The 23,544-nt window shown below is 48.4% G+C and overlaps 1 protein-coding gene and 1 long non-coding RNA gene across 8 annotated transcripts in view; both read right to left on the reverse strand.

Annotated features, from left to right (window-relative positions):
• The window catches only part of LOC122546215 (uncharacterized), a 31,154-nt gene extending 30,801 nt beyond the window's left edge, over window positions 1-353 (reverse strand). For both annotated transcript variants that reach the window (XR_015752949.1, XR_015752948.1), the window contains exon 1: window positions 60-353. This is a non-coding gene — a long non-coding RNA (uncharacterized LOC122546215). The remainder of the gene's footprint in view (window positions 1-59) is intronic.
• A 12,988-nt stretch (window positions 354-13,341) lies between these two features.
• LOC122541334 (discoidin domain-containing receptor 2-like) overlaps window positions 13,342-23,544 on the reverse strand; it is a 213,279-nt gene continuing 203,076 nt past the window's right edge. For all 6 annotated transcript variants that reach the window (XM_087979456.1, XM_087979457.1, XM_087979455.1 and 3 more), the window contains 3 exons: window positions 22,224-22,458; window positions 20,616-20,765; window positions 13,342-18,104 (listed from right to left, as the gene is read on the reverse strand). In XM_087979456.1, coding sequence (XP_087835582.1) covers window positions 17,964-18,104; window positions 20,616-20,765; window positions 22,224-22,458 — 526 coding nt within the window. In that variant the 3' untranslated portion in view covers window positions 13,342-17,963. The remainder of the gene's footprint in view (window positions 18,105-20,615; window positions 20,766-22,223; window positions 22,459-23,544) is intronic.

A 23,544-nucleotide genomic window follows, 5' to 3' on the forward strand; every position in this document is an offset into this window, starting at 1 on the left:
AGAAAATTGAAAATTAAAATCTCTTACATGAGCTAACAATCGCACCTTTTGACACTAACCTTGCGATGTAGAATGGTAGTCATCACGAGTTAAGTTGGTCTTTGTGCGTGTGATGTTGGTTATGAAGGAGGGTGTTTGGTCAACAGTGGAAGTTTCCATTTCTAATGTAATTTAACCTGCAAAACAATGCATGGAGCATTGAATCATAGCCTCCCACTTCCTTAACATGGACTGTCCAACTCATTGCACCTCGGCTTTCTCTATTTCGTGCCCTTTCCCTGCTTTTTCAGTATAGACCTGCAGTATTTCCCCATCATGCACTTGTGCAAGTTCCTTTTGAAAGTTATCATCGCCTTTAACTTCTGCCCTTTGGCTACGATGAGTAACAGCTTCTTCTCTTTGGGCTATTGAGAAAGAGAGAGAGAGAGAAAACCTCTCTGCGCTTACATAGCACCTTTCACCACCAAGAGACTCACTGGATCTTGCAGCCCATGATATCCTTATGGACAGAGGTCCCGCTGTCACGTCGGAAACAGGACGGTCAGTTGGTGCACAGCAAGATCCCACAAGCAGACAATCCACTTCTCTTTGTGATCCCGATTGAGGAAGGAACAGGAGCAGCAGGAGTGCCCTTCACACCTTCAGGAATGGTGCATGGGGATCTTTGGCATCGGTGGGCGGGCATGGACACAGTTTTGTTGTCTCACTTGGATTCCGCAAGTCCCTTCCAGCAGCTCCAGCAGAGGTACTGGAGTGCCTTTGAGCTCAGGTCCTCTAACAGGTCTCCGACCCTCAATGTTCTGGCTGAGAGGCGAGCGTGCCCCACAGTTGAGGCACGACGGGCACACAAGGAAGGCATTTCCCAGTTTCTTCAGCTATCGGATCAGAACATAGGAAATGGGAGCAGGAGTGGGCCACCTGGCCCCTTCCAGCCTGCCCCGCCATTCAATAAGATCATGGCTGTCTTCTTGTGGACTCAGCTCCACTTACCCACCTGCTCATTGTAACTCTTAATTCCTTTAGTGCTCAAAAATCTATCTTTGCCTTAAAGACATCCAACGAGGCAGCCTCAACTGCTTCACGAGGCGAGGAGATCCACAGATTTACAAACCTCAGCTCAGTCCTCAATCTGCTCCCCCCCCCCTCTTATTTTGAGGCTATACCTCCTAGTTATACTTTAACCCACCATGGAAACAATCTCCCTGCTTCCATGTTATCTATTCCCTTCATCATTTTACATGTTTCAATGAGATCTCTCTCTCGTCCTTCTAAGAGAAGAATCGGAATTCCTTTTGCAGAACGGTGAACATGACGTTGAATCTTCCGGGTTCAGTTGAATATTACTGCCTCTTGTCCCCCATGTACCATTCTCATACTTTCCTATGTAGTGCTGGGGATGGGTATTTGACCATCCAAACCCACCAAATGGGAGGCCCAACTCAGGAATAAGAGAAAGCTTAGCTGGGGAGCAAGGCTTTTACTCAGAAGGTCATAATTCTTTGAAACTCGCTACCCTTGAGGGGTGAGGAGGCCTAGTTTAGGGATTGATAGATTTCTAAATATCAATGAAACACAGGGTTGTAGAAGTAATGTGCAGAAAAGGCACTGGAGTGGATGATCAGTGCGATTGTATTGAATGTCAGGGCAGGCTCAACGGCCAACTCTTGCTGATACGTTCCTCTGTGCCATGCTCTTAAAGCACTTGTCACTCTGCCAACCATCTTCAGCTGTCAATACAATAATATTCTTGTGTATGGGCATCTCTGTATGGAGGACCTTAGGCATCTCAGATCTTTCTATACCCCTGATTCCATTGCTCTCCTTTAGTTTGCATGTCATCTGAACGACATGTCTGGTGATCCACACAATGGATGATACCATTGCATTCCATGTTATCTAATCTTTCCTCGCATGGTGTTTCCCTCGATGTGTTCCTGAAGGTTGCCTGGGAGGGACGGGAAGTTCTTTCCCTCTAGGATTGGCAACAAGAGGCTGACTGACAGAGGAAGGTGGAGTGGACAGAGGTGGCTGCAAAGGTCAATGCCTATCAACAGATCAAGAGGACCCAACTCCACTGCAGCACCAGGATGAATGACATGTCGTCCTCTGCTGGAGTTTGTTGTGTCTGAGGGATTTAGGACCTTGGAGCAGCCTTGTATTGACGTCACAGAGCTGCTCCGACTGGGTATAAATAACACAGCATGGGCGGAGAAGGTCGAATAAAGTTCAAGGAATGACCTATTAACAACACAAGATTAGTGACACGGTGGCTCAGTAGTTAGCACTGCTGCCTCCCAGTGCCAGGGACCTGGTTCGATTCCACCTTCGGGCGACTGTCTGTGTGGAGTTTGCACATTCTCCCCATGTCTGTGTGGGTTTCCCCTGGGTGCTCCGGTTTCCTCCCACAGTCCAAAGATGTGGATTGGCCATGCTAAATTGCTCATAGTGTGCGGGCTAGGTGGATTAGCCATGGGAAATGTGGGTTTACAGGGATGGAGTGGGTCTGGGTGGGATTCGATGGTCCGAATGGCCTGCTTCCACATGGTAGGGATTCTATGACTCGACAGTTTGTTACAGTTCAGTTTACCATGTATAGTTATATTGACTATTAATATGCAAGAAACAGTATTATAATGAAGACTAAAGACTGTCCTTGATCTTACCTTCACCCTTGACCAGTCCATCATGAACATAAACCCTTATGTGTGCATATAAAACAACTGCATTTTGCATTGATCCCAAGATGTTTACAGTTTTAGCATTTGATGCCAATTATTGCAACAATAAAGATTCAACAACAACTTTAATGAGCAAGGAATACAGCAAGGCAATACAATGAGTATAGCACAAAGAGATCAAAATCATTATCCAAATTAAGAAAATAACCAACAACTTCAAATGCTTATCAACAATCAGCCAATGCAACAAAGCTCATCAGTACCAATCTTTCCACAAGATCAGCAAATGTGTAAAGCAGAATTCCGACGGAATCAAACAGTTTCAGCACCGGACTGCCTCAGAACATTTTATGGAGTCCCGACAGTGTGGAAGCTGGTCATTCGGCCCATACTAACCCTCCATAGATCATCCCACCCACCCCCACCCCATCCCTGTATTTCCCACGGCTAATCCACCTGCACATGCTTGGACTGTGGGAGGAAACCAGAGCACCTAGAAGAAACCTACGCAGACACGGGGAGAATGTGCAAACTCCGCACAGACAGTCACCCGAGGGTGGAAATTAACCCAGGTCCCTGGTGCTGTGAGGCAGCAGTGTGAACCATTGCCTTCTCTATAACCTGAGAAGAACATGAGATCATGGGTTACATAGGCGATGGATTGATGAGAAACACATGACTTTTGAACGATCAAAGAAACTTTTGATCAACATTTCATTCCACAAGCAATAAGACACTGACAAGATTGTGCTTCACCAGCACATACCAACTTCTCGAACAATCTATGGATAGTTCATTATGTGATAATTCTGTCACTTTAAGAGGTTATTTTGTCCTGTTTTGTTTTTGAAGAGAGGTTGTAAAGCAGAGGCGATGAGCTGTCTCTAATAATGTAATCAATTTGTGATGCCTTGGGGCTTTTTTTTCAGACGTTAGAACAACAGAAGCAGCCTGGCTGTGTGTGGCCAGCTCTCACAGAACCAGGGATTCTAGTTTCTTTTAGTTTTTAGTTTTAGTTTTGGGGTCTCAATAATGTTGTGAGCTTCAGCGAATGCTTCAACCTGCTATTCTCTCTGAATTTCTTCATGATGCTCATTTCCTCCTGAATTGAAGAACTGCAAGTGAGATACTGTGTCTGAATTTGCCTTTTTGCCAAGGAGTGTGTTTATGGGATGTTACTTTCAGGTTTTAGATTAGATTCCATACAGTGTGGAAACAGGCCCTTCGGTCCAACCAGTCCACACCTACTCTCCAAAGAGTAACCCACCCAGACCCATTTACCTCTGACTAATGCATCTAGCACTATGGGCAATTTAGCACGGCCAATTCACCTAACCTGCACATCTTTTGACTGTTGGAGGAAACCGAGCACCTGGAGGAAACCCACGCAGACACGGGGAGAAAGTGCAAACTCCACACAGTCAGTCACCCGAGGCTGGAATCGAACCTGGGATTCTTGTGCTGTGAGGCAGCAGTGCTAACCACTGAGCCACCCCTTTTAATTACTGAATTCAAATTCCACTATCTGACGGGATCCAAGCCTGGGGCCCCAGAACATGACCTGGGTCTCTGAATTAAAGTCCAGCAATAATACCACTTAATCCCACCGACCTTATCAGTTCGGTGGGATCCTGGTGCTGTGAGGCAGCAGTGCTAACCACTGAGCCACCATGCTGCCTAGGAAAACACTCTTTTAATTGGTAGTAGGTTCTGTTTCTGTTATTCGGTTCAGTTTCTCAATAGCTAAGTTATTCCAAATTCCTCTTCCATTTTGTTTGCATTTTAACTATAGTGTTGAAATAAATTGTGTTTTACTTAACGTGAAGTAGGTTGACCAGTTGCATCTCATCTGTAACACAGCACCTCACACTTACCTTTAAAATAAGAACAAGTTAGAGTCTAGGCTACCTTCTTCAAACATTTTGAGGGGGTCTGGTCCATAACAATTAGCAACCCATTATGCACTACCTGAAACATGCAATTATAACAGGCAACAGAATTGTGGTCGCTCTTTCAGGTAAGTTATTCACTGAACGTTTTCAGTCACTCCCTTACAGAGCCAGTTGTTGTCGGTCACTGGGCGACTAATCCAGCAGTCCCAGGTAATCCTCTGGGGTCATGTATTTAAAATCCATCAAGACAGCATGTGGAACTTAAATCCAATTCATAAAATGTCACATCAGCAAGGAGGTCATGCCAAATGCCTTCAATTCGCTCACAAGATCTGCCATCCTTACCTGGTCTGGCCTCTCTGCGAATCTTAACTGACCTCTAAAGTGGCCTTCCAAGTCCCTTGGTTGAGTGACCTCTACAGAAAAATCAAAAGGGAAGGGGATGCATTGGTTTAAGGTGGCAGTTCACCAGCGTCTCCTCAAGGGCAATGGGTAACATATGCCTGGTCAGCAACACCCACATCTTATGCAAAGATAGAGAAAAATGCACACAACTCACTCCTGATCCTGAAGGCATTCGGCAATATCGAGAAACGATATGCCCAGCAGCAACCACCCCAGCGATGGCACTCCTCTATCTGCTCAGCGACCGGCTCAGTTGGCTGTTTAGGGAATATCTTGCTGTAATCAGCTGTGGTTTTTTCTCGGGCCACACCTCTCCAAAGCGAAAGCACTTCACTCTTTCAGGGTTTCGACCGGGCTACTTTCACTTCAGAGAGTTTGGCAGCAAGCCATTTACCTGAGCTGCGACAGTCCATGGCGATTTGAGATGAGGGAGTTTCAGGGTCTTGACCCAGCGACACTGAAGGGAACCTGCAGGGGGCGGTGTTCTCACGCATCTGCTGCCCTTGTCCTTCTGGGTGGTAGATGTCACGGCTTTGGAAGGTGCTGTCAAGGGAGTCTTGGCAAGTTGCTGCAGTCCATCTTGTGGCTGGCACACACAGTAGACATCGTGTATCAGTGGTGGAGGGAGTTAATGTTTACAGTGTTGGATGGGATGCTGTTTGAGTGGGCTGCTTTGTCATGGATGGTGTCAGGCTTGAAGAATGTTGAAGTCCCCGTCCAGACAAGTGGAGTCACTCCTGACCTGTGCCTGTGGATGGTAGATGGTGAGCAACGCCGGGTTCCTAGGTTCAATCTCAGCCTCGGGCGACTGTCTGTGTGGAGTCTGCACGTTCCCCCCGTGTCTGCGTGAGTTTCCTCCGGGTGCTCCAATTTCCTCCCACAGTCTGAAGGTGTGCAGGTTAGGTGGAGTGACATTGGGAAATTTCCCCATAATGTCCAGGTTCCAATCAATATTAAGGAAGTTGAAGTCACCCCAGACAACAATCCTGTTACTTCTGCACCTCTCTAAAATCTGCCTCCCAATTTGCTCCTCAGGTTTCTGTTGCTATTGGGGGGGGGGGGTGGTATATAGACAACTCCCAATAAAGTGACTACTCCTTTCCTGTTTCTGACTTCTACCAATGCTGTCTGTCGATAAACCCTCCTCGACAACCTCCTTTTCTGCAGTTCTGATACTACCCCTGATTAGCAATGCCAATATGTGCAGATGTGTGCAGTTCCAAAAACACTCATCCACACTTGATTAGACCACAGACACAAATATTCACTCCCTGCATCTCTGACGCTCAGTAGCAGCAGTGTGTATTATCTACAAGATGCACGGCAGAAATTCACCAATTAGCCTTAGACAGCACCTTCCAAACCCATGATCACACCTATCTAGTAGGTCAAGGGCAGCAGATACATAGGAACGCCACCACTTTCAAGTTCCCCTCCAAGCCATTCACCATCCTGCCTTAGAAATACATCACCATTCCTTAACCATCACTCCCTAAGAGCATTGTGGGTCGACGCACAGCAGATGGACTGCAGCGGTTCAAGAAAGCTCGCAAGGGCAACTGGGCACAGGCAATAAATGCTGGGCCCATCCAGCGACACCCACATCCCAGAAGTGAATGAATTAAAAAAAAGGGTGCATTGAAATGGCACTCTTCCAGAAACTCAGGGTCATTCTTGTGGACAGAGTTCTACAGAGCAGTCATCCAATGTGTTCACTGTTGTAGTGGAGACTGCATCGTCAACGAATGACTTTCGACCTCAAAGAGCCACATGGGACTCAAAACATCCACTTTCGTCCTCTCTCTCCACAGTCTCTGCAAACCCGCTGTGTTTCCCCAGCACTTTGTTATCATTTCAGACTTCCAGCAGCCCACGGCATTTTGCTTTTATCTTGGAGTATGTGGGAGTAATGCCATTGGGGAAGAGAAGGGAGATGTGCTGGAAGCTTTTAGAACTGTATATGGACGTAGAGGACAGGGCGAAATTGTTCCCACTCGTAAAACACTCAAGAATAAGGGGACCAGTAGTTTGAAAAAGAATCAAGTGTGACGTGGGACAAAATATTTTCACACAGCAAGCAGTTAAGCGGCACGGTGGCTCAGTGGTTAGCACTGCTGCCTCACAGCGTTAGGGACCTGGGTTCAATTCCAGCTTGGGTGACTTCTGTGTGGGTTTCCTCCCACAATCCAAAGATGCACAGGTTAGGGTGGATTGGCTGTGCTAAATTGCCCCATAGTGTTCAAGGGGCATGTAGGTTATGTGCATTAGTCAGGGGAAATGTAGAAGTAAAAGGGGAGGGGAATGGGTCTGGGTGGGTTACTCTTCAGAGGGTCGGTGTGGACTTGTTGGGCTGAAGGGCCTGTTTCCACACTGTAGGGACTCTACGATTCTATGTTTGGACCTGGAGTTAGTTGGGGAGACAAGCAGGAGGCTGGAAGGACACAGCAAGACAGGCAGCATCAGGAGTTGGAGAGCCCAACCGTTCGGGGAGTCCTGGAGAAGGGTTATACCTGAAATGTTGACGTTGATGCTGGAATCTACCTTGGATTCCAGCATCTGCAGTTTTTTCTCTCTAAATGGAGCTTGGTGGGTGCAGATTCAAATCAGGCCATCCAAGGGACCCAGGTTCGATTCCAGCCTCGGGCGATTGTCTATGTGGAGTTTGTACAGTCTCCCCATGTCTGTGCTCCGGTTTCCTCCCACAGTCCAAAGATGTGCAGGTTAGGGTGGATTGGCCCATGCTAAATTGCCCCATAGTGCTCAGGGATATGTAGGTTGGGTGGGTTAGCCATGGGAAATGCAAGGTTACTGGGATAAAGTGAATTGGTGAGTCTGGGCGGTTAGCTCTTCGGACGGTCGTTGTGGATTCGACGGGCTGAAGGGCCTGTATCTCTGTGATAATTTTGTTGAAGGTTGAGCATTAGGGGTGGGAGCTGCATGGGGAAGAGTTCTCAATTTTCAATGCAAGGTTTGACCACATCATCTGGAGCACCCCTCTGTTTGACGCATTGAGAGGGGAGTAGAATTTCTGGGTGATGGTACAGATAGGCCTATAGAGGATTTTAGGTAAAAACAATGACTGTAGATGCTGGAAACCAGATTCTGGATTAGAGCGGTGCTGGAAAAGCACAGCAGGTCAGGCAGCATCCGAGGGGCAGTAAAATCGACGTTTCGGGCAAAAGCCCTTCATCAGGAATAGAGAGGATTTTCCAAATCGTCTAGCTCCACCACTTTCTTCCCCCATGAGATTGCAACTTTCTGCTGTTCGGGCATTTATCTCCAGTGGGCTATTATTCATAGAATCCCTACAGTGTGCAAACTGGCCATTTGGGCCCATCAAGTCTGCACCGACCCCCTAAAGAGCATCTCACCCATACCCACCCCATCCTGTAACCCTGTATTTCCGCCTGGCCAATCCACCTAGCCTGTACATCCCTGGGCAATTTAGCATGGCCAATCCACCTAGCCGGGACATCCCTGGGCAATTTAGCATGGCCAATCCACCTAGCCTGGACATCCCTGGGCAATTTAGCATGGCCAATCCACCTAGCCTGTACATCCCTGTGCAATTTAGCATGGCCAATCCACCTAGCCTGTACATCCCTGGGCAATTTAGCATGGCCAACCCACCTAGCCTGTACGTCCCTGGGCAATTTAGCATGGCCAATCCACCTTAACCTGCACTTAATCTTTGGACCGTGGGAGAAAACCCAGGGAGAATGTGCAAACTCTACAGAGTCACCTGAGGGTGGAATCGAACCTGGGTGCCCTGGTGCTGTGAGGCAGCGGTGCTAACCACTGAGCCATCGTGCTGCCAAGTGGGCCTGCCTCCTTTCAGGCAGCAGATTCCAGATCACAACAACTTGCTGAGTCAAAGCGAAACTCTCTGCTCATCGGTCCTCTGGGTCTGATTATCTTACATACCACCTTGACACCCTTGAGACCCCTTCATGACTTTGAGGGGACTCTTCACAAACATCTCCTGTATTTTTGTCTGTGCGAGGCCCAACTATCTGAAATTCCTCCAACCTCCTCATTATTATTTAAATAAATCGAGTACACTCAGAACCAGACTTTGTGCATACTTTCGAAATGAAGGCTGCTTCCTTGTTAACTGAAGTCAACGTGGTGGCAGTCACATTTCTCTCCCAACACTGTCACATCACCGGGCTCTGCGTGACTAAACCCTTTATTCATTCTGTGCCTGCCTCAGCATCGGGTTTGAGTTATGAATTGCTGTGTTTGCAAACGTATCTATGTATACACAGGCAAAGTTGTGGGGAGATATGCAAATGAATGAAAAACAGCAGGCAATGACATTGAGGAGCAAACCATTTCCTCTTTTCAGAACAAACGTGATCTCGTCCCCTTGAAGGTCTGCTGCTTTGTTCTGACATCGGTTAGCAGGCCACTGTTGGAATATTGTGTGCAGTTCTGGTCTCCTTCCTATCGGAAAGATGTTGTGAAACTTGAAAGGGTTCAGAAAAGATTTACAAGGACGTTGCCAGGGTTGGAGGATTTGAGTTACAGGGAGAGGCTGAACAGGCTGGGTCTGTTTTCCCTGGAGCCTCGGAGGCTGAGGGGTGACCTTATAGAGGTTTACAAAATCATGAGGGGCATGGATAGGATAAATAGACAAAGTCTTTTCCCTGGGGTCGGGAGTCCAGAACTAGAGGCATAGGTTTAGGGTGAGAGGGGGAAGATATAAAAGAGACCTAAGGGGCAATGTTTTCACACAGAGGGTGGTACGTATGTGGAATGAGCTGCCAGAGGAAGTGGTGGAGGCTGGTACAATTACAACATTTAAGAGGCATCAGGATGGGTATATGAATAGGAAGGGTTTGGAGGGATATGGGCCGGGTGCTGGTAAGTGGGACTAGATTGGGTTGGGATATCTGCTCGGCATGGACGGGTTGGACCAAAGGGTCTGTTTCCGTGCTGTACATCTCTATGACTCTATAACTATGGTTGAGAAATGACTTCAGAATAATCAACTCGGGTGGAGAGTAAGATCATAAGGACATAGGAGCACATGCTCCCCTGGAGGTCAAAAATCTCACTCGACATTGAATCTTTTAAATTACTTTACCCCCACTAGCTGCTGAGGTAATGGATTCCAGCGATGAGAGAAGATATTCCTCCACATTTCTGTTCAATGTGACCCCTCATCTTGAGATTGTGTCACCAAATTCTATATTCTTCAATGTAGGGAACTACCCTCTCAGCACTTTTTTATTTCTTTATTTGTTCGTGGAATGAAGGCGTCCCTGGTGAGGCAATATTTAATGCCTATCCTTAATTGCCCAGAAGGCAGTAGAGAGTCAACCATATTGCTGTGGGTCTGGAGTCACATGTAGACCAGGCCAGATAAGGATGGCAGCTTCCTCAGTGAACCAGATGGGTTTTTACCCAGGAATCGATTCACGATCATCATTACACCAGATTTCGTTTTTAGATTAGACTCCCTACCCATTCCCCTACCCTATATTTACCCCTGACTAATGCACCTGACACTACGGGCAATTTCCCATGGCCAATCCACCCTGACTCTGCACATCTTTGGATTGTGGGAGGAAACCGGAGCACCCAGAGGAAACCCACGGTCCAACCAGTCCACACCTACTCTCCAAAGAGTAACCCACCCAGACCCATTTACCTCTGACTAATGCATCTAGCACTATGGGCAATTTAGCATGGCCAATTCACCTAACCTGCACATCTTTGTGACTGTTGGAGGAAACCCACGCAGACACGGGGAGAATGTGCAAACTCCACACAGACAGTCACCCGAGGCTGGAATCGAACCTGGGATTCTGGTGCTGTGAGGCAGCAGTGCTAACCACTGAGCCACCCCTTTTAATTATTGAATTCAAATTCCACTATTTGACGGGATCCAAGCCTGGGGCCCCAGAACATGACCTGGGTCTCTGAATTAAAATCCAGCAATAATACCACTTAATCCCACCGACCTTATCAGTTCCAGCGAGAGAATCGTTCTCAATTTTCTCAACTCCAATGAATACAGAGCCAGCTTGTTTAATAATTCCTCCTAATTTAACCTCTTCATCCCAGACAGGTAACCTAGCTCTCAACTCCCCCCTGAAGAAATGAAACCAACATTGCACACAGTACTGTCAATGCCCTGAAAGAGTGTAGCAAAAAGTGGTTAGTACTGCTGCCTCACAGCGCCAGGGACCTGGGATCAATCCCAGTCTCGGAGCGACTGCCTGTGTGGAGTTTGTACTTTCTCCTGTGTCTGCGTGGGTTTCCTCCAGTTTTCTCCCACAGTCCAAAGATGTGCAGGTTAGGGGAGATTGGTCTTGCTAAATTGATCAGTAGGTTAGGTGCATTAGTCAGGGAAATGTAGAGTAATAGGGTAGGGTAATGGCTCTGGGTGGGATACTCTTCGGAGGGTTGGTGTGGACTTGTTGGACTGAAGGGCCTGTTTCCACACTGTAGGGAATCTAATTCAAAACCTCTTGACTTTTACACCCTGTGCACTGAAATCACACATTTTATTTGCTGATCCCATTAGAAAAGAATCAAACAGAATAGAACCCAAATGTGGAAACAGGCTTTTTGTCCACACTTACACTCCAAAGACCATCTCACCCAAACCCATCCCCCTCTCCTTTCCCTGTAACCCTGCATTTCCCATAGCTAATGTACCTACACATCCCTAAACACTATGGGCAATTTAGCATCGCCAATCCACCTAACAGGCACATGTTTGGACTTGTTCTCACTGCTTGATAAGGTTTGGAAACTCATATACCATCTGTACAACTACTGCCCTGAAGGTGAGATCCACATTTGGTCTCTTGTTGGGAAATTAAGATAGATATTTAATGGGCAAAAGGATGTTAAAGCCCTGGAGGGAGTCCAAAGGCAATTTACTCGAATGATATCAAGAATGAAGGATTTTAGATGCAACAAAAGGTTTGAGACATTGGGCTTATTCTCCTTGGAGCACAGAAGATTAAGAGGTGACCTTAACGAGGCATTCAAAATTATAAACGATTTTGACTGAGTAAAGAAAGATATTCTGTCTCCAGTATATGGTATGTCAGTAACTAGAGGGTCACAATTTCAAGACTGTCAGCGAGACAGCTAGGAGAGAGATTAGGAGAAACGTCTTTACTCAGAAAGTTGTTAGGATTTGGAATGCATTGCCTGGGAGATGGATTCCAAAGGAGATTTTAAAAGAGAACTGAGTTGTGCAGCGGCTCAGTGGTTAGCACTGCTGCCCCACAGCACTAGGGAGCCAGGTTTGAGTCTAGTCTCGGGTGACTGCCTGTGTGAAGTTTGCACATTCTCCCCATGTCTGCATGGGTGTCCCCCCCACAGTCCAAAGACGTGCAAGTTAGGTACATTGGCTTGCTAAATTGTCCAGGGATTTGTAGGTTAGGTGTATTAGCCATGGGAAATGCAGGGTTACAGGGTAGGGGTGGGGGGTCTCGTTGGGATGCTCTTTAGAGGGCTGTTGTGGACTTGATGGGCCGAATGGTTTCCTGCTTCCATGCTGTCTGATTCGTTACAATTGAAAATGAAGAATTTAGGCTATGGAGATAGTACTGGAGAATGTGATTAGCTGTGCAGCTCTTTCTGGAACCAAATAGCTTCCTTTGTGCGGTAAAATTCTCTGATTCTACTCTCGGTAGTGCTTTGAGATATCTTAAGAACGTGAAACACACATTGCAAATGAACGACAGAAAAATACATACAGACACAAGAGAAGGTTTGTGTGGAGCCGAGACACTAGAATGGACCTAAATAAAGCTACAATTAGAAGTACAGAATGTAACTTAAATGCATAACATTTTGGGTCAGTGATGCTGGTGCCACCACAGATCCATTTATGATGGTTTCATTGCCTCATTGTTGAAGATGCAACACTCGTCTGCGCCGAGAATGGATTGTGACACTTTAAAACAATGGGAAAGTAAGGCTTGCACAAACGTAGCCCCCTCGTGACCCCAAAGTGTTTGACATCCCAATGAAGTCCTTTGGAAGCACGACCACTGTTGCAAATGTGGGAGGACAGTCAATTTGCAGAGCAGATGCGACAATGAGTCTGTTCCCTCCACAACTTTGATTGAGGGGGTCAGTGTTGGCTCATCTCTCCCGCTGCTCTTCAGAATAGTGGCACGGGATCTATCTTCCCTGCCCACCTGAGATGGGGGGGCAATGGTGCGACTTGGTCATCCCATCCAGCAGACGGTAAGTTCAATACTTACCGTGGGATTGTCAGCTGAGACCTTTGCACCCAGTGTTTGGCGGATGATGTGACTTGATGCCCAGATTTAGAGACAAGAGTGCACTGTCACTGTAGAAAGGAATGGTTAATAACACTGCCTCCAGGCATCTCTTGTTTTCAACAATCAAAGGAAGGTTTATTACAAACACCTAGAAAATTGCAAGCATGAATAGGATCTGCAGAGAAGCTCCAAAGTGATTTCATATATATTACCTTAAAAATCTCTTTGTAAAATATGTACACAACCTCAACAATAATCCAGTACAGTTTGAATCCAGCGTAAGACCAAAGGATTAGAGAAGAATTCTCTATCTCACAATAACCAACATTTGTTAAAACACCCACACGCTACACAAATATTTACTCACCGTCAATAATTTTTAACATCTGGATTACCAGCTACTCTTTACATGATTTAAGAACACTTCAACCATGTTCCTCGCTTCCAGCTCAGATGCCTAATGTTTAACTTGATCAGTAGTTGGGTTCACAGACGGCCCAGTTCTTGGCAGAAACCCAAGAGACGTACTGGGGGTCCCAAACTTTAGAAAACGCTAAGTGTTATTGCAAACAGGGAAAGGTCTAAAGCATCGCATTTACACGAGGAAGGTTAAGAGGGCATTGGTATGCACAGGCTGCAGCAATCTGGGCAAGATAAAAGGATTTTCAAGTGTCTCCCAACCAGTCCTTTGCATTGGAAGCCTCTTCAGTTCCCACCTGTAGAATAGGGGAATATGGGAACTTGAAGAGGCCGTTCAGCATCCTCCTTTACCACCCCCCAACCCCACTCATGACCGATGCCCGTCTTGACTTCATCTACTTTCCTGGGCTCCATTTGCACTGTCTCATGAAAAGGGACTCAAACACCGCCCTTTTTCCTGACGTACTAGCTGTGAGATTGTGTCCGCCTCGTCCAAGATCCACTCCAGAGCGCAAAGACTCTCTGACTCCGTGCTGGAAACATTCCAAACGCCCTGAAATAAACCACACCTTAACCTGCCCACAGCTCCCGGTCTAAAAGGCTCTAGTTTGCGGATCTTGGGGTGGGATGGGGCTCTGGTTAACCTGATTCCATCTATTTCCCATGAGGTTTTTCACGGCTCCCGGGTCAGATACCTGAAGTTAAAAGGCCGTGCTTGTGAAACAGAATCTGAACTGGGAGCCGAGGAATAGGGAAACATTCATAAATAACTTTATAAGCAGGTACAATAGGGATGTTTAGATAAGATAAGCACAGAAATATGCAAGGAAGACAGGGACATGGACTAAGGGCAGGCTGAAGGGATTAGTTCAATTTAGCGTCAAGTTCGGCACAACATAGCGGACCAAAGGACGAGTGCCTGCCCTATACCTCTATCTGCGCAGGTCACCTTTTGACCCCACACAGCGACACGGCCATTCCACACCAGTAGGTAGCCAGGAGGCAAAGGAAGACACATGACATTTTTGGCAGGTAGTTATGGCAGTGAGGTTAGTCTTAAATGGGACGAACGGCCTCTTTTTCTTTAGTAACCCGGTCATCCGAGGGACGTGGATGTTGCTGACGGTGTATTGCCCTTTTTTTGAGACGTTGGTGACAGCTCAGAGGGCAGCTAAAAAGCCAACTGCATCACGGCGGGTCTGGGGCCATGTGGAGGCTAGATTGGGGTAAGCGCGGCGGATTCGCTTTCTCTCAAGGTGTAGTTTTACAAAAGCAAAACACTGCAGGCGCAGGAAGAGCGGAAAATAAAGACAAAAAGAAAAGTGCTGGAGAAACCCAGCAGGTCTGGCAGGATTTGTGGAGAGAGAGAAACAGAGTTCACGTCTCTGAGTCTACTGACTCTGAAGAAATAGGCCTGGACTTAAAACATCACCTGTTTCTGTGCCTCCACGGATGCTGCCCTAGCTGCTGAGATTCTGTTTTCGGTTTTAATTGTGACGATCGGGGAGTTTAGTCGTCACCGTTAACGGAAGCCAGCGTTTCGGTTTGAATTTATTTCGTGAACCGCACTCAAATTCACAAACTGCCACTGAGGACTCATCTCTGTGTAATTAAACCGGCCTCCTGGGTGACTTGGAACCACAATATAACCGCGTCCTCAACCTCTGCTCTTGGCCTCACATGATCCTGCAGGACACTGGAGACAGTGAACGGATTTCTGCCTAGTGCACCTTTTGGCTGGTGTCAATTCAGTCAGCAATCCTTCACTGGGAACAGCATCATTGCTTGGGACAAAAAAAAAAGAACAGGGAGGGTTTAGAAGGACATGGGAAAATGGGACTGGGTGAATTTAGGATAGCATGGACGAGTTGGGCCGAAGGGTCTGCTGCCGTGCTGTACAGCTCTCTGACCCTATAACTGGGAGGCATCTTATTCAAACTAATACAGATATAAACCAATACTCCTGCTCATATAATTTGACGGGGTATTCTGTTGACCTCAGGAATAAGATGGTGGTCATGCTGAAATAAATGAGCACAAGCATCTATTGAAAATGTAGGGAGTAGAAGTTAAGACATATGGGTGGCTCAGTGGTTAGCACCGCTGCCTCACAGCACCAGGTTCGATTCACCAGCCTCGGGTGACTGTCTGGGTGGAGTTTGCACATCCTCCCTGTGTCTGCGTGGGTTTCCTCCCACACTGACAAAGATGTCCAGGTTAGGGTGAATTGGCCACGCTAAATTGCCCCCTAGTGTTCAGGGATGTGCGTGTTAGGGGCATTAGTCAGGGGTAAATGTAGAGCAATAGGGTAGGGGGAATGGGTCTGGGTCGGTCGGCGTGGATGTTTTGGGCCGAAGGGCCTGTTTCTACAGTGCAGGGATTTTATGATCCACCTCAATGGGGTGTGTTCACGGCCCACAGGTTATAACTGATGGGAATAGGGGGGGAAGGAAATGGAAGGGTACGCAGCGGCGGAGGCTGGTGAGCCGTGGATGGGGTGGACTGACTGAACGGAGCGGCCTATGAAGCCCAGAAGGTGCAAGCGAGCAGCGATGGATGAGCTCAACTGGAAACCTTCTCGCTAAAAGGCAATGAATGGAAATCTTAACCCGGGACACTGAGTCGGAACCCCGTGAATCGGGGAGGGCAGAGGCGAATGGGTTATGGTGGCAGCTTGGCAGCCGACCCCATGGGTTCACCAATCCCACTACCCCGTAATTCCTGATTAAATCCCCTGTGCGGTAAGAAATTGGCCCATGAAACCGACTGAGGGTGTCCAGTGTTTCTGCCTCATTTCAGGGCTGCCCGTTGAGTTTCCAGTTTTAGCCAAGGCACAGGATGGAGGTGGGGGTGTTGGCACAGGGAAGCGAACACCTAGCCAGAGTAGCGGAGACAATACTACAGACAAGTCACTCTTCTGAAAGTCGGGTGGCTGTCTTCCTCATGCAGTAGTCAGATGTTCGATCAGTAGTTACTGTACACCTAGTCGTCCGTCTTCAACGCAGGAGGCAGCCCTCTCAGTAGTTTGGTAGCTCTGAACGAAGTGGTTAGGGCTCCTCCCGTTAAAAGCAAACCTTGCATCAATGGACCAGGTGTAACCCTAACCCAGCTCTTCACTGTTGCAGTCTGCTGGCTATTTTGGGGCTGGCGGAGGGGTTGGCATTTTCTCTGATTTCACTCCTTCTGCCTCCCACACCCGAGGCAATCATCAAGTAACGGCTGAGAAAATAAATCACCAAAATAACTTGCGGTACGTCGACGGAAGACTGATTGCAGACGTTTCACCCCACGTTGCTTCAAATGCCTCCAAGTACCATCAGTGAGTCCCTCCACGACGCGACGATTGGACAATCAACTGATTAAAGGATCGCACCAATTGTTTCAACGGCCCCTTGGACCTTGAATGAGGCACTGGTCAAGTCAGTTTACAGTAGTCCAATGCTGGGTCAAAAATCCAGGCTCCAGGAATTCCATCATCGATAGGGGATGGGGAAGGGGAAAAAATAAACTCACTTCAGTAGTTACGTATCGAGTTAAAGTGGGCTCACAATGCAGGTAATCCTCAAAGGAGTTGCACCTACAATCCAATTGTTTACTCCCAATTGCGACTGTAGTGAATGAAACGTTCTGTCTCTCTTTCTCTCTCATTCTGACACACACTCTTCGTTGCCCCACTCATCGAGTCTGCAAACCGATGGACTGATCTACCCACCCTGTTTGGCTTTCTCTGCCCACACAGAAATGCACATACATGCAGGCAACAGTCCGGTCTCTTTCTCTGTCGGAGACCAGAGTTGAAAAATCTGATGCTGGAAAAACACAGCAGGCCAGGCAGCATCCGAGGAGCAGGAGAATCGACGTTTCGGGCATAAGGCCTTCTTTCTCTGGCGGTCAATCACATTTCAGTAGTCAAGAGATTTAACAAGACGAGACGAGAGAGAGAGAGAGAGAGAGACAGAGGGCTGAGATGACGGGTATAGTAATGTCCCACTGAGGGGCTTCACTGTGAGGTTGAGATGAAACCTGTTATCGGTTGCGAGGAGAGAGAGAGACACACACACAGAGAGATGCTCTGCGATCACCTCGCCCATTCTTCAAAGATTCAAGATCCAGTGTTTTTCCAAGAACCAGCTCGCAATTGCTTCTCTCGTTGCTTTTTCCCCTTCCCCAGAGGAGAGAGAGAGAGAGGTTTCAATGGGTCCAGTCCAGCCGAGTAGCGGGGGAAGGGGAAGGGGAAGGGAAGGGGAATGGTCGGTGGATCCCAGGCGGATGGGGACTGTGCCCTCTTCCAGCCCCCCACCCCCGCGCCCTCAGGCCACATTTGCGCCGTTGTCCGTGAGGAACCGGTGGATCTGCTGAAAGGTGGGCCGGTTCTTCGAGTCCCGGCACCAGCACTGCACCATGAGCCGGTACAGCGCTTGCGGGCAGACCGGCGGCCGAGGGAGGTACACCTGCAGGAATACAAGTCACACAAATCGGTCAGGTAGAGGCAGCCGGGTCCCATCTCTCTCACCCACCCCCACCCCTGGACGTGGAAAACAATTAGATTAGGTTTAGATTACTTACAGTGTGGAAACAGGCCCTTCGGCCCAACCAGTCCACACCGACCCTCTGAAGAGTAACCCACCCAGCCCCATATCTCCCTCTGACTAATGCACCTAACACTATGGGCAATTTAGCATGGCCAATTCACCTGACCTGCACATCTTTGGACTGTGGGAGGAAACCCACGCAGACCCAGGAAGAATGTGCAAACTCCACACAGAGAGTCACCCAAGGCTGGAATCGAACCCAGGTCCCTGCCGCCGTGAGGCAGCAGTGCTAACCACTATGCCACCGTGCCGCCCTAGATTGGTTAGGGTACGGAACGCTCTGCCTGGAAATGTGGGGGGAGGCACGTTCAAATGAGCCATTCAAAGGGGGAGGGGAGGCTGTCAGCTGGTTACTTGGATGGAAATGGCTGGGAAAAGGATGTGGGAAAAGGGTAGCAGATTGGCACTGGAGAACAGAACCGGTGCAGGAACGTGGCGGTTAAACGGTCTCCTTCTGTCTCCGTTAGAATTCTGCGGTTAAGCCCATCCTCAAATCGGGGGGGGGGGGGGGGTCAGGGAAAAGTGAATCCTTTTTTATCTTCTTCATTCTCTGAGTTGCCCATGCCCAACTGCCTCTCGCACCAGCCTGGGGCCATTTCAGCGGACAGTATAGATGGTAGTTAACGCACAAAGACATGCCGCTATTCAGTTGCAGCAGGCTAGAGGGGCCGAATGGCCCACTCACACATTTATTTCCTCGGCCTTTGAACATTCGAGCTGCAAGAGGAAGTTGGGGGATGCAATCCCACCCCCACAGAGACGGAGTCATCTTTGGTAGGCCAAGAGCTGACCTACATTTTCCTCTAGCCTTTCCAACCCCCAAGCTCCCCTGACCCCCAACCCCCAGACAATCCCGTCCCAAAGACAGGTGTCCAATACTCGCTGGGCCACTTTTGTAGATGAGATGGTAGAGGGTGGTCCTCTGGTCCTCGACTCTACCACAATCTCTCTGCATCACCCCTGCTGAAGAATCTGGTATGTTTCTATGAGAAGGTCCTATTCTTTTCAAGCCCAATGAGTACAGACCCAACTGACTAAGCCAGTCCCTCCATCCCTCTGATCAACTGAGTGGACCTGCTCTGGAACTTATCTTCATTCATGGACTGATGGCTTGGCCCATCCCGGGGGGCAGTTAAGAGTCAACCACATTGCTGTGGGTCTGGAGTCACGTGTAGGCCAGATCAAGTAAGGACAGCAGTTTCCTTCCCAAAAGGGCATTAGTGAACCAGATGGGGTTTCCCCCAACAATCGGCTCATGGTCATCATTAATTCCAGATTTTTACTGAATTCAAATTCCACCATCTGCCGTGGCAGGATTTGAACCTGGGTCTCTGACTTAAAAGGCCAGTGATAGTACCACTAGGCCATCTCCTCCCCACAGGGCCAGTATGTCTGTCCTTTGTTAAGGATCAAAACTGCTCACAAAGTTCTAGGTATTGTGATGATGCTGTCACCTTTAAAAAAGGTTATTTTGTCCTTTTATTTCCAAGAGAGGTTGTAAAGGCAGAGGTGACGATGTGTCCAATTTAACAATGCCTGGGGAGTGGCCAGATCTCCCAGTTCAGGTTTTGTCTAATTTGGTTTTAGCTGTGGCAGTCACAAGATGCTGGAGTCCAGGAAACGTTCCAAGCTTCAGCAGATGATTACTGACTGGCTTTTCTCCCTGAAATCTCTCTGAAAGTTGCTCCAATTTGTGTTTCAATTTACCTTTATGGGGCATGTTTAAGGGACATTGCTGGATTGGAACACTTCTTTAGTTAAGTTGCTGTATCTGGTTGGTTAAGTGTTCCAATAGTTAGGTTACTCTAAATCCCAACATTTAAGAGGCATTTGGATGGGTATATGAATAGGAAGGGTTTGGAGGGATATGGGCCGGGTGCTGGCAGATGGGACTAGATTGGGTTGGGATATCTGGTCAGCATGGATGGGTAGGACCGAAGGGTCTGTTTCCATGCTGTATGTCTCTATGACTCTATAACTCTGGTGTCTAAATAAAGTCTGTTTCACTTAAAGCCGAGTGGATTGACCAGCTGCATCACATCTGGGACACCCACTGCACATCTGCTTTTAAAACAAAGGACAAGTTAGGATCTAGGTTACCACCTTAAAAATAGTTTGAGGGGGTCTGGCCTGGTCCACAACCCTTGTATGTTCTAATTAGCTCCTTGTACAGTTTCAGCAGCACCTCCCTACTTTTATATTCCACTCCCTTTGTGATGAACACTTTGTTAAGGTGGGGTGAAGTTGGGTGAGAGGAGGGGAGGCACAGGTCGTAAATTCTACGCGATGGTGGAACGGGGTTTCGAGCGACTGGGTGGGCTTGCCCTCCCCCCCCCCACCCCCCCCACCCCTTCTTGGCTTCTCCGTTACCTGCTTGCCTTGCTCCCGGAAGAACTCGCCAGCGTTCTCGATGACCAGCTCGTCCGTGAGGTGGTAGTAAGGCTGCTCCTTGCACAGCATCAGGATCTCCCACAAGGTGACACCGAAGGCCCAGACGTCGCTGCCAGTGGTGAACTTTCCCTGCAGCGGGGTGTGGGGGGGGTGGGGGATGGGGAGAAGGGAAATCACAAATGCAACCTGAGTGACCACATTGACAGCATTGCACCTCCTGGTGGTATAGAGGCCAGCAAAGGAGGTCATCTAAGGTTACAAAGAAATCTTGCTCAATTGGGTCAATGGGCTGAGGCGTGGCAGGTGGAATTTAATTTGGATAAATGCGAGGTTTGGTAAAACAACAAAGGCAGGACTTACCCAATTAAGATCGGTAGTGTCGCGGAAAAGAAACACCGAGAGGTTCAGGTTCATAACTCTTTGAAGTTTGTGTCACATGTAGACAGGGCGGTTAAGAAGGTGTTCAGCACGTTTGCCTTCATTGCTCAGCCCTTTGAGTTCAGGAGTTGGGATGTCATGTTGAGGTTGTACAGGATGTTGGTGAGACCTCTTCTGGAATACTGTGTCCAGTTCTGGTTATAGGATCAAGTTGGACAGAGTTCAGAGGAGACGTTGCTGGGAGTGGGGAGGGGGGGGGGGGGTTGAGTTAAGGGGAGGAGGCTGGATAGGCTGGGGCGTTTTCACTGGAGCAGTGGTGTGAGGGGTGACCTTACAGAGGTTTACAAAATAATGAGGGGTATAGATAAGGTGAATGGCAGCTGTCTTTTTCCAAGGGTGAGGCAATTTCAAGACGAGGGGGAAAGTTTCTAAGGTGAGGGGAGAAAGATTTAAAAAAAAAGACATGAGGGGCAACTCTTTTTTTTAAACACTTGTGGAATGAACTTCCAGAGGAAGTGGTGGATGTGGGTATGATTAAAATGTTTAGAAGACAATTAGGTGAGTACATAACAGGAAAGGTTTGGAGGGATAGGGGCCAGGAGCAGGCAGGTGGGGCTAGTTTAGCTTGGGATTATGGTCAGCATGAACTGTTTGGTCAGTTTCTGTGCTGTATGACTTTATGATTCTCTAACCAATCAGCACCCCTCCTTGTGTGAACTGGTGTCGCCTATTTGAAAACTTGCATCCCAGTTTAGACATAAAACAAACTTTCTGGTATCCTTCTGACAAATGTTAAAGTTATGTCTGGCATTAACTAGCGTGCGGACATTTTGTTTCAGTGATGTGAATACTGTTAATGCAATGCAAAAGGGACATTTTAACCTCTTCTTTGTCATTGCAAAGGTGCAATGAGAGGGCAATTTTCCATTTTAATCTTTCTCTTACTCTGTTTGCTTTCGGGGTCCCTTTTTGTTCTCCCTCTCAATCCGATTTTCCTTCCCCTTCACTCCACCTCTCGCCCGAATGGCTTCGAACTTCTGCTAAGATGGAGGCTGACGCATTCTGCCAATGGATCGCAACGGATAGGGTCTGTTTTACAGGGGGGCACGATAAGTAAGTGCGTCACCCCTGCCCCCTACCGCTCCACACCGCGGACCGAATGCTGGGGAAACGCAGGGTGGGGTTCCGTCAATCGCGTTGGCCACTAACCAGCAGGATGCTCTCCCAGGCCATCCAGCGGATGGGGAGCACCGCACGGCCCTGGATCCTGTAGTAATCTCCGGCGTACAAGTTGCGGCTCATGCCGAAGTCGGCGATCTTGATGGTGTAGTTCTCGCCGACCAGGCAGTTGCGGGTGGCCAGGTCACGGTGCACAAAGTTCATGGAGGCTAAGTACTTCATTCCTGAGGCGATCTGACTGGCCAGGTGCACCAGACTGGGGTAACTGAGGGACAGGAAGAGAACGGAGACGGTGAACTTCATTCTTGGTACAGAATGCGGTCAAACTGAACTGCCGAGACGTTGTGTCAAAAGCTGCTAGGCCCAGCACAGTGTACATTTCGGGTTTCTGTATTGTAGGCCTTTGTAGAGGCAGCGAAACTAGTTACATTATGACAGACAGTGAGCCCTTTTTATTAAGAAAAAGGTTAACGGGATCATAGAATCCCGACAAGAGTGGAAGCAGGCCTTTCGGCCCATCGGAAGCCCACTGACAGCATCCTACCCAGACCCACCCCCATTATCCGACCCCTGTAACCCTGCATTTCCAACAGTCAATCCATGTAACATGCACATCTTTGAACTGTGGGAGAAAACCAGAGCACCGAAAGGACATGGGGAGAATGTGCAAACTCCACACAGACAGTTGCCCAAGGCGGGAATCAAACCCAGGTCCCTGGTGCTGTGAGGCAGCAGTGCTAACCACTGAGCCACCGTGTCGCCAACCTCTGAACAGCCTGGATGCAGCTGGTGAGGCCAGAAATTATGGCGATTCCCCAATAGCCCGGAACAAGAGGGTGGCGAGTTGCCCTTTTGGCTACTTGCAGTCCATGTGGTGTAGTTACACGTGTAGATTTGCATGGGTCAATGTGACAGTGAGACAGTGTGTGGGGCACTGTGGGTCAATGTGATGGGCAGACAGTGTGTGGGACACTGTGGGTCAGAGTGATAGGCAGACAGTGTGTGGGGCACTGTGTCAATGTGATGGGCAGACAGTGTGTGGGGCACTGTGGGTCAATGTGATGGGCAGACAGTGTGTGGGACACTGTGGGTCAGTGTGATAGGCAGACAGTGTGTGGGGCACTGTGTCAATGTGATGGGCAGACAGTGTGTGGGGCACTGTGGGTCAGTGTGATAGGCAGACAGTGTGTAGGGCACTGTGGGTCAATGTGATGGGCAGTGTGTGGGGCACTGTGGGTCAATGTGATGGGCAGACAGTGTGTGGTAACTGTGGGTCAATGTGATGGGCAGACAGTGTGTGGGGCACTGTGGGTCAATGTGATGGGCAACGTGTGGAGCACTGTGGGTCAGT

Source organism: Chiloscyllium plagiosum, unplaced genomic scaffold, assembly GCF_037043375.1.
Source record: "Chiloscyllium plagiosum isolate Xiang-an unplaced genomic scaffold, Cpla_swu_hap1 HiC_scaffold_35, whole genome shotgun sequence".
Taxonomy (NCBI): domain Eukaryota; kingdom Metazoa; phylum Chordata; class Chondrichthyes; order Orectolobiformes; family Hemiscylliidae; genus Chiloscyllium; species Chiloscyllium plagiosum.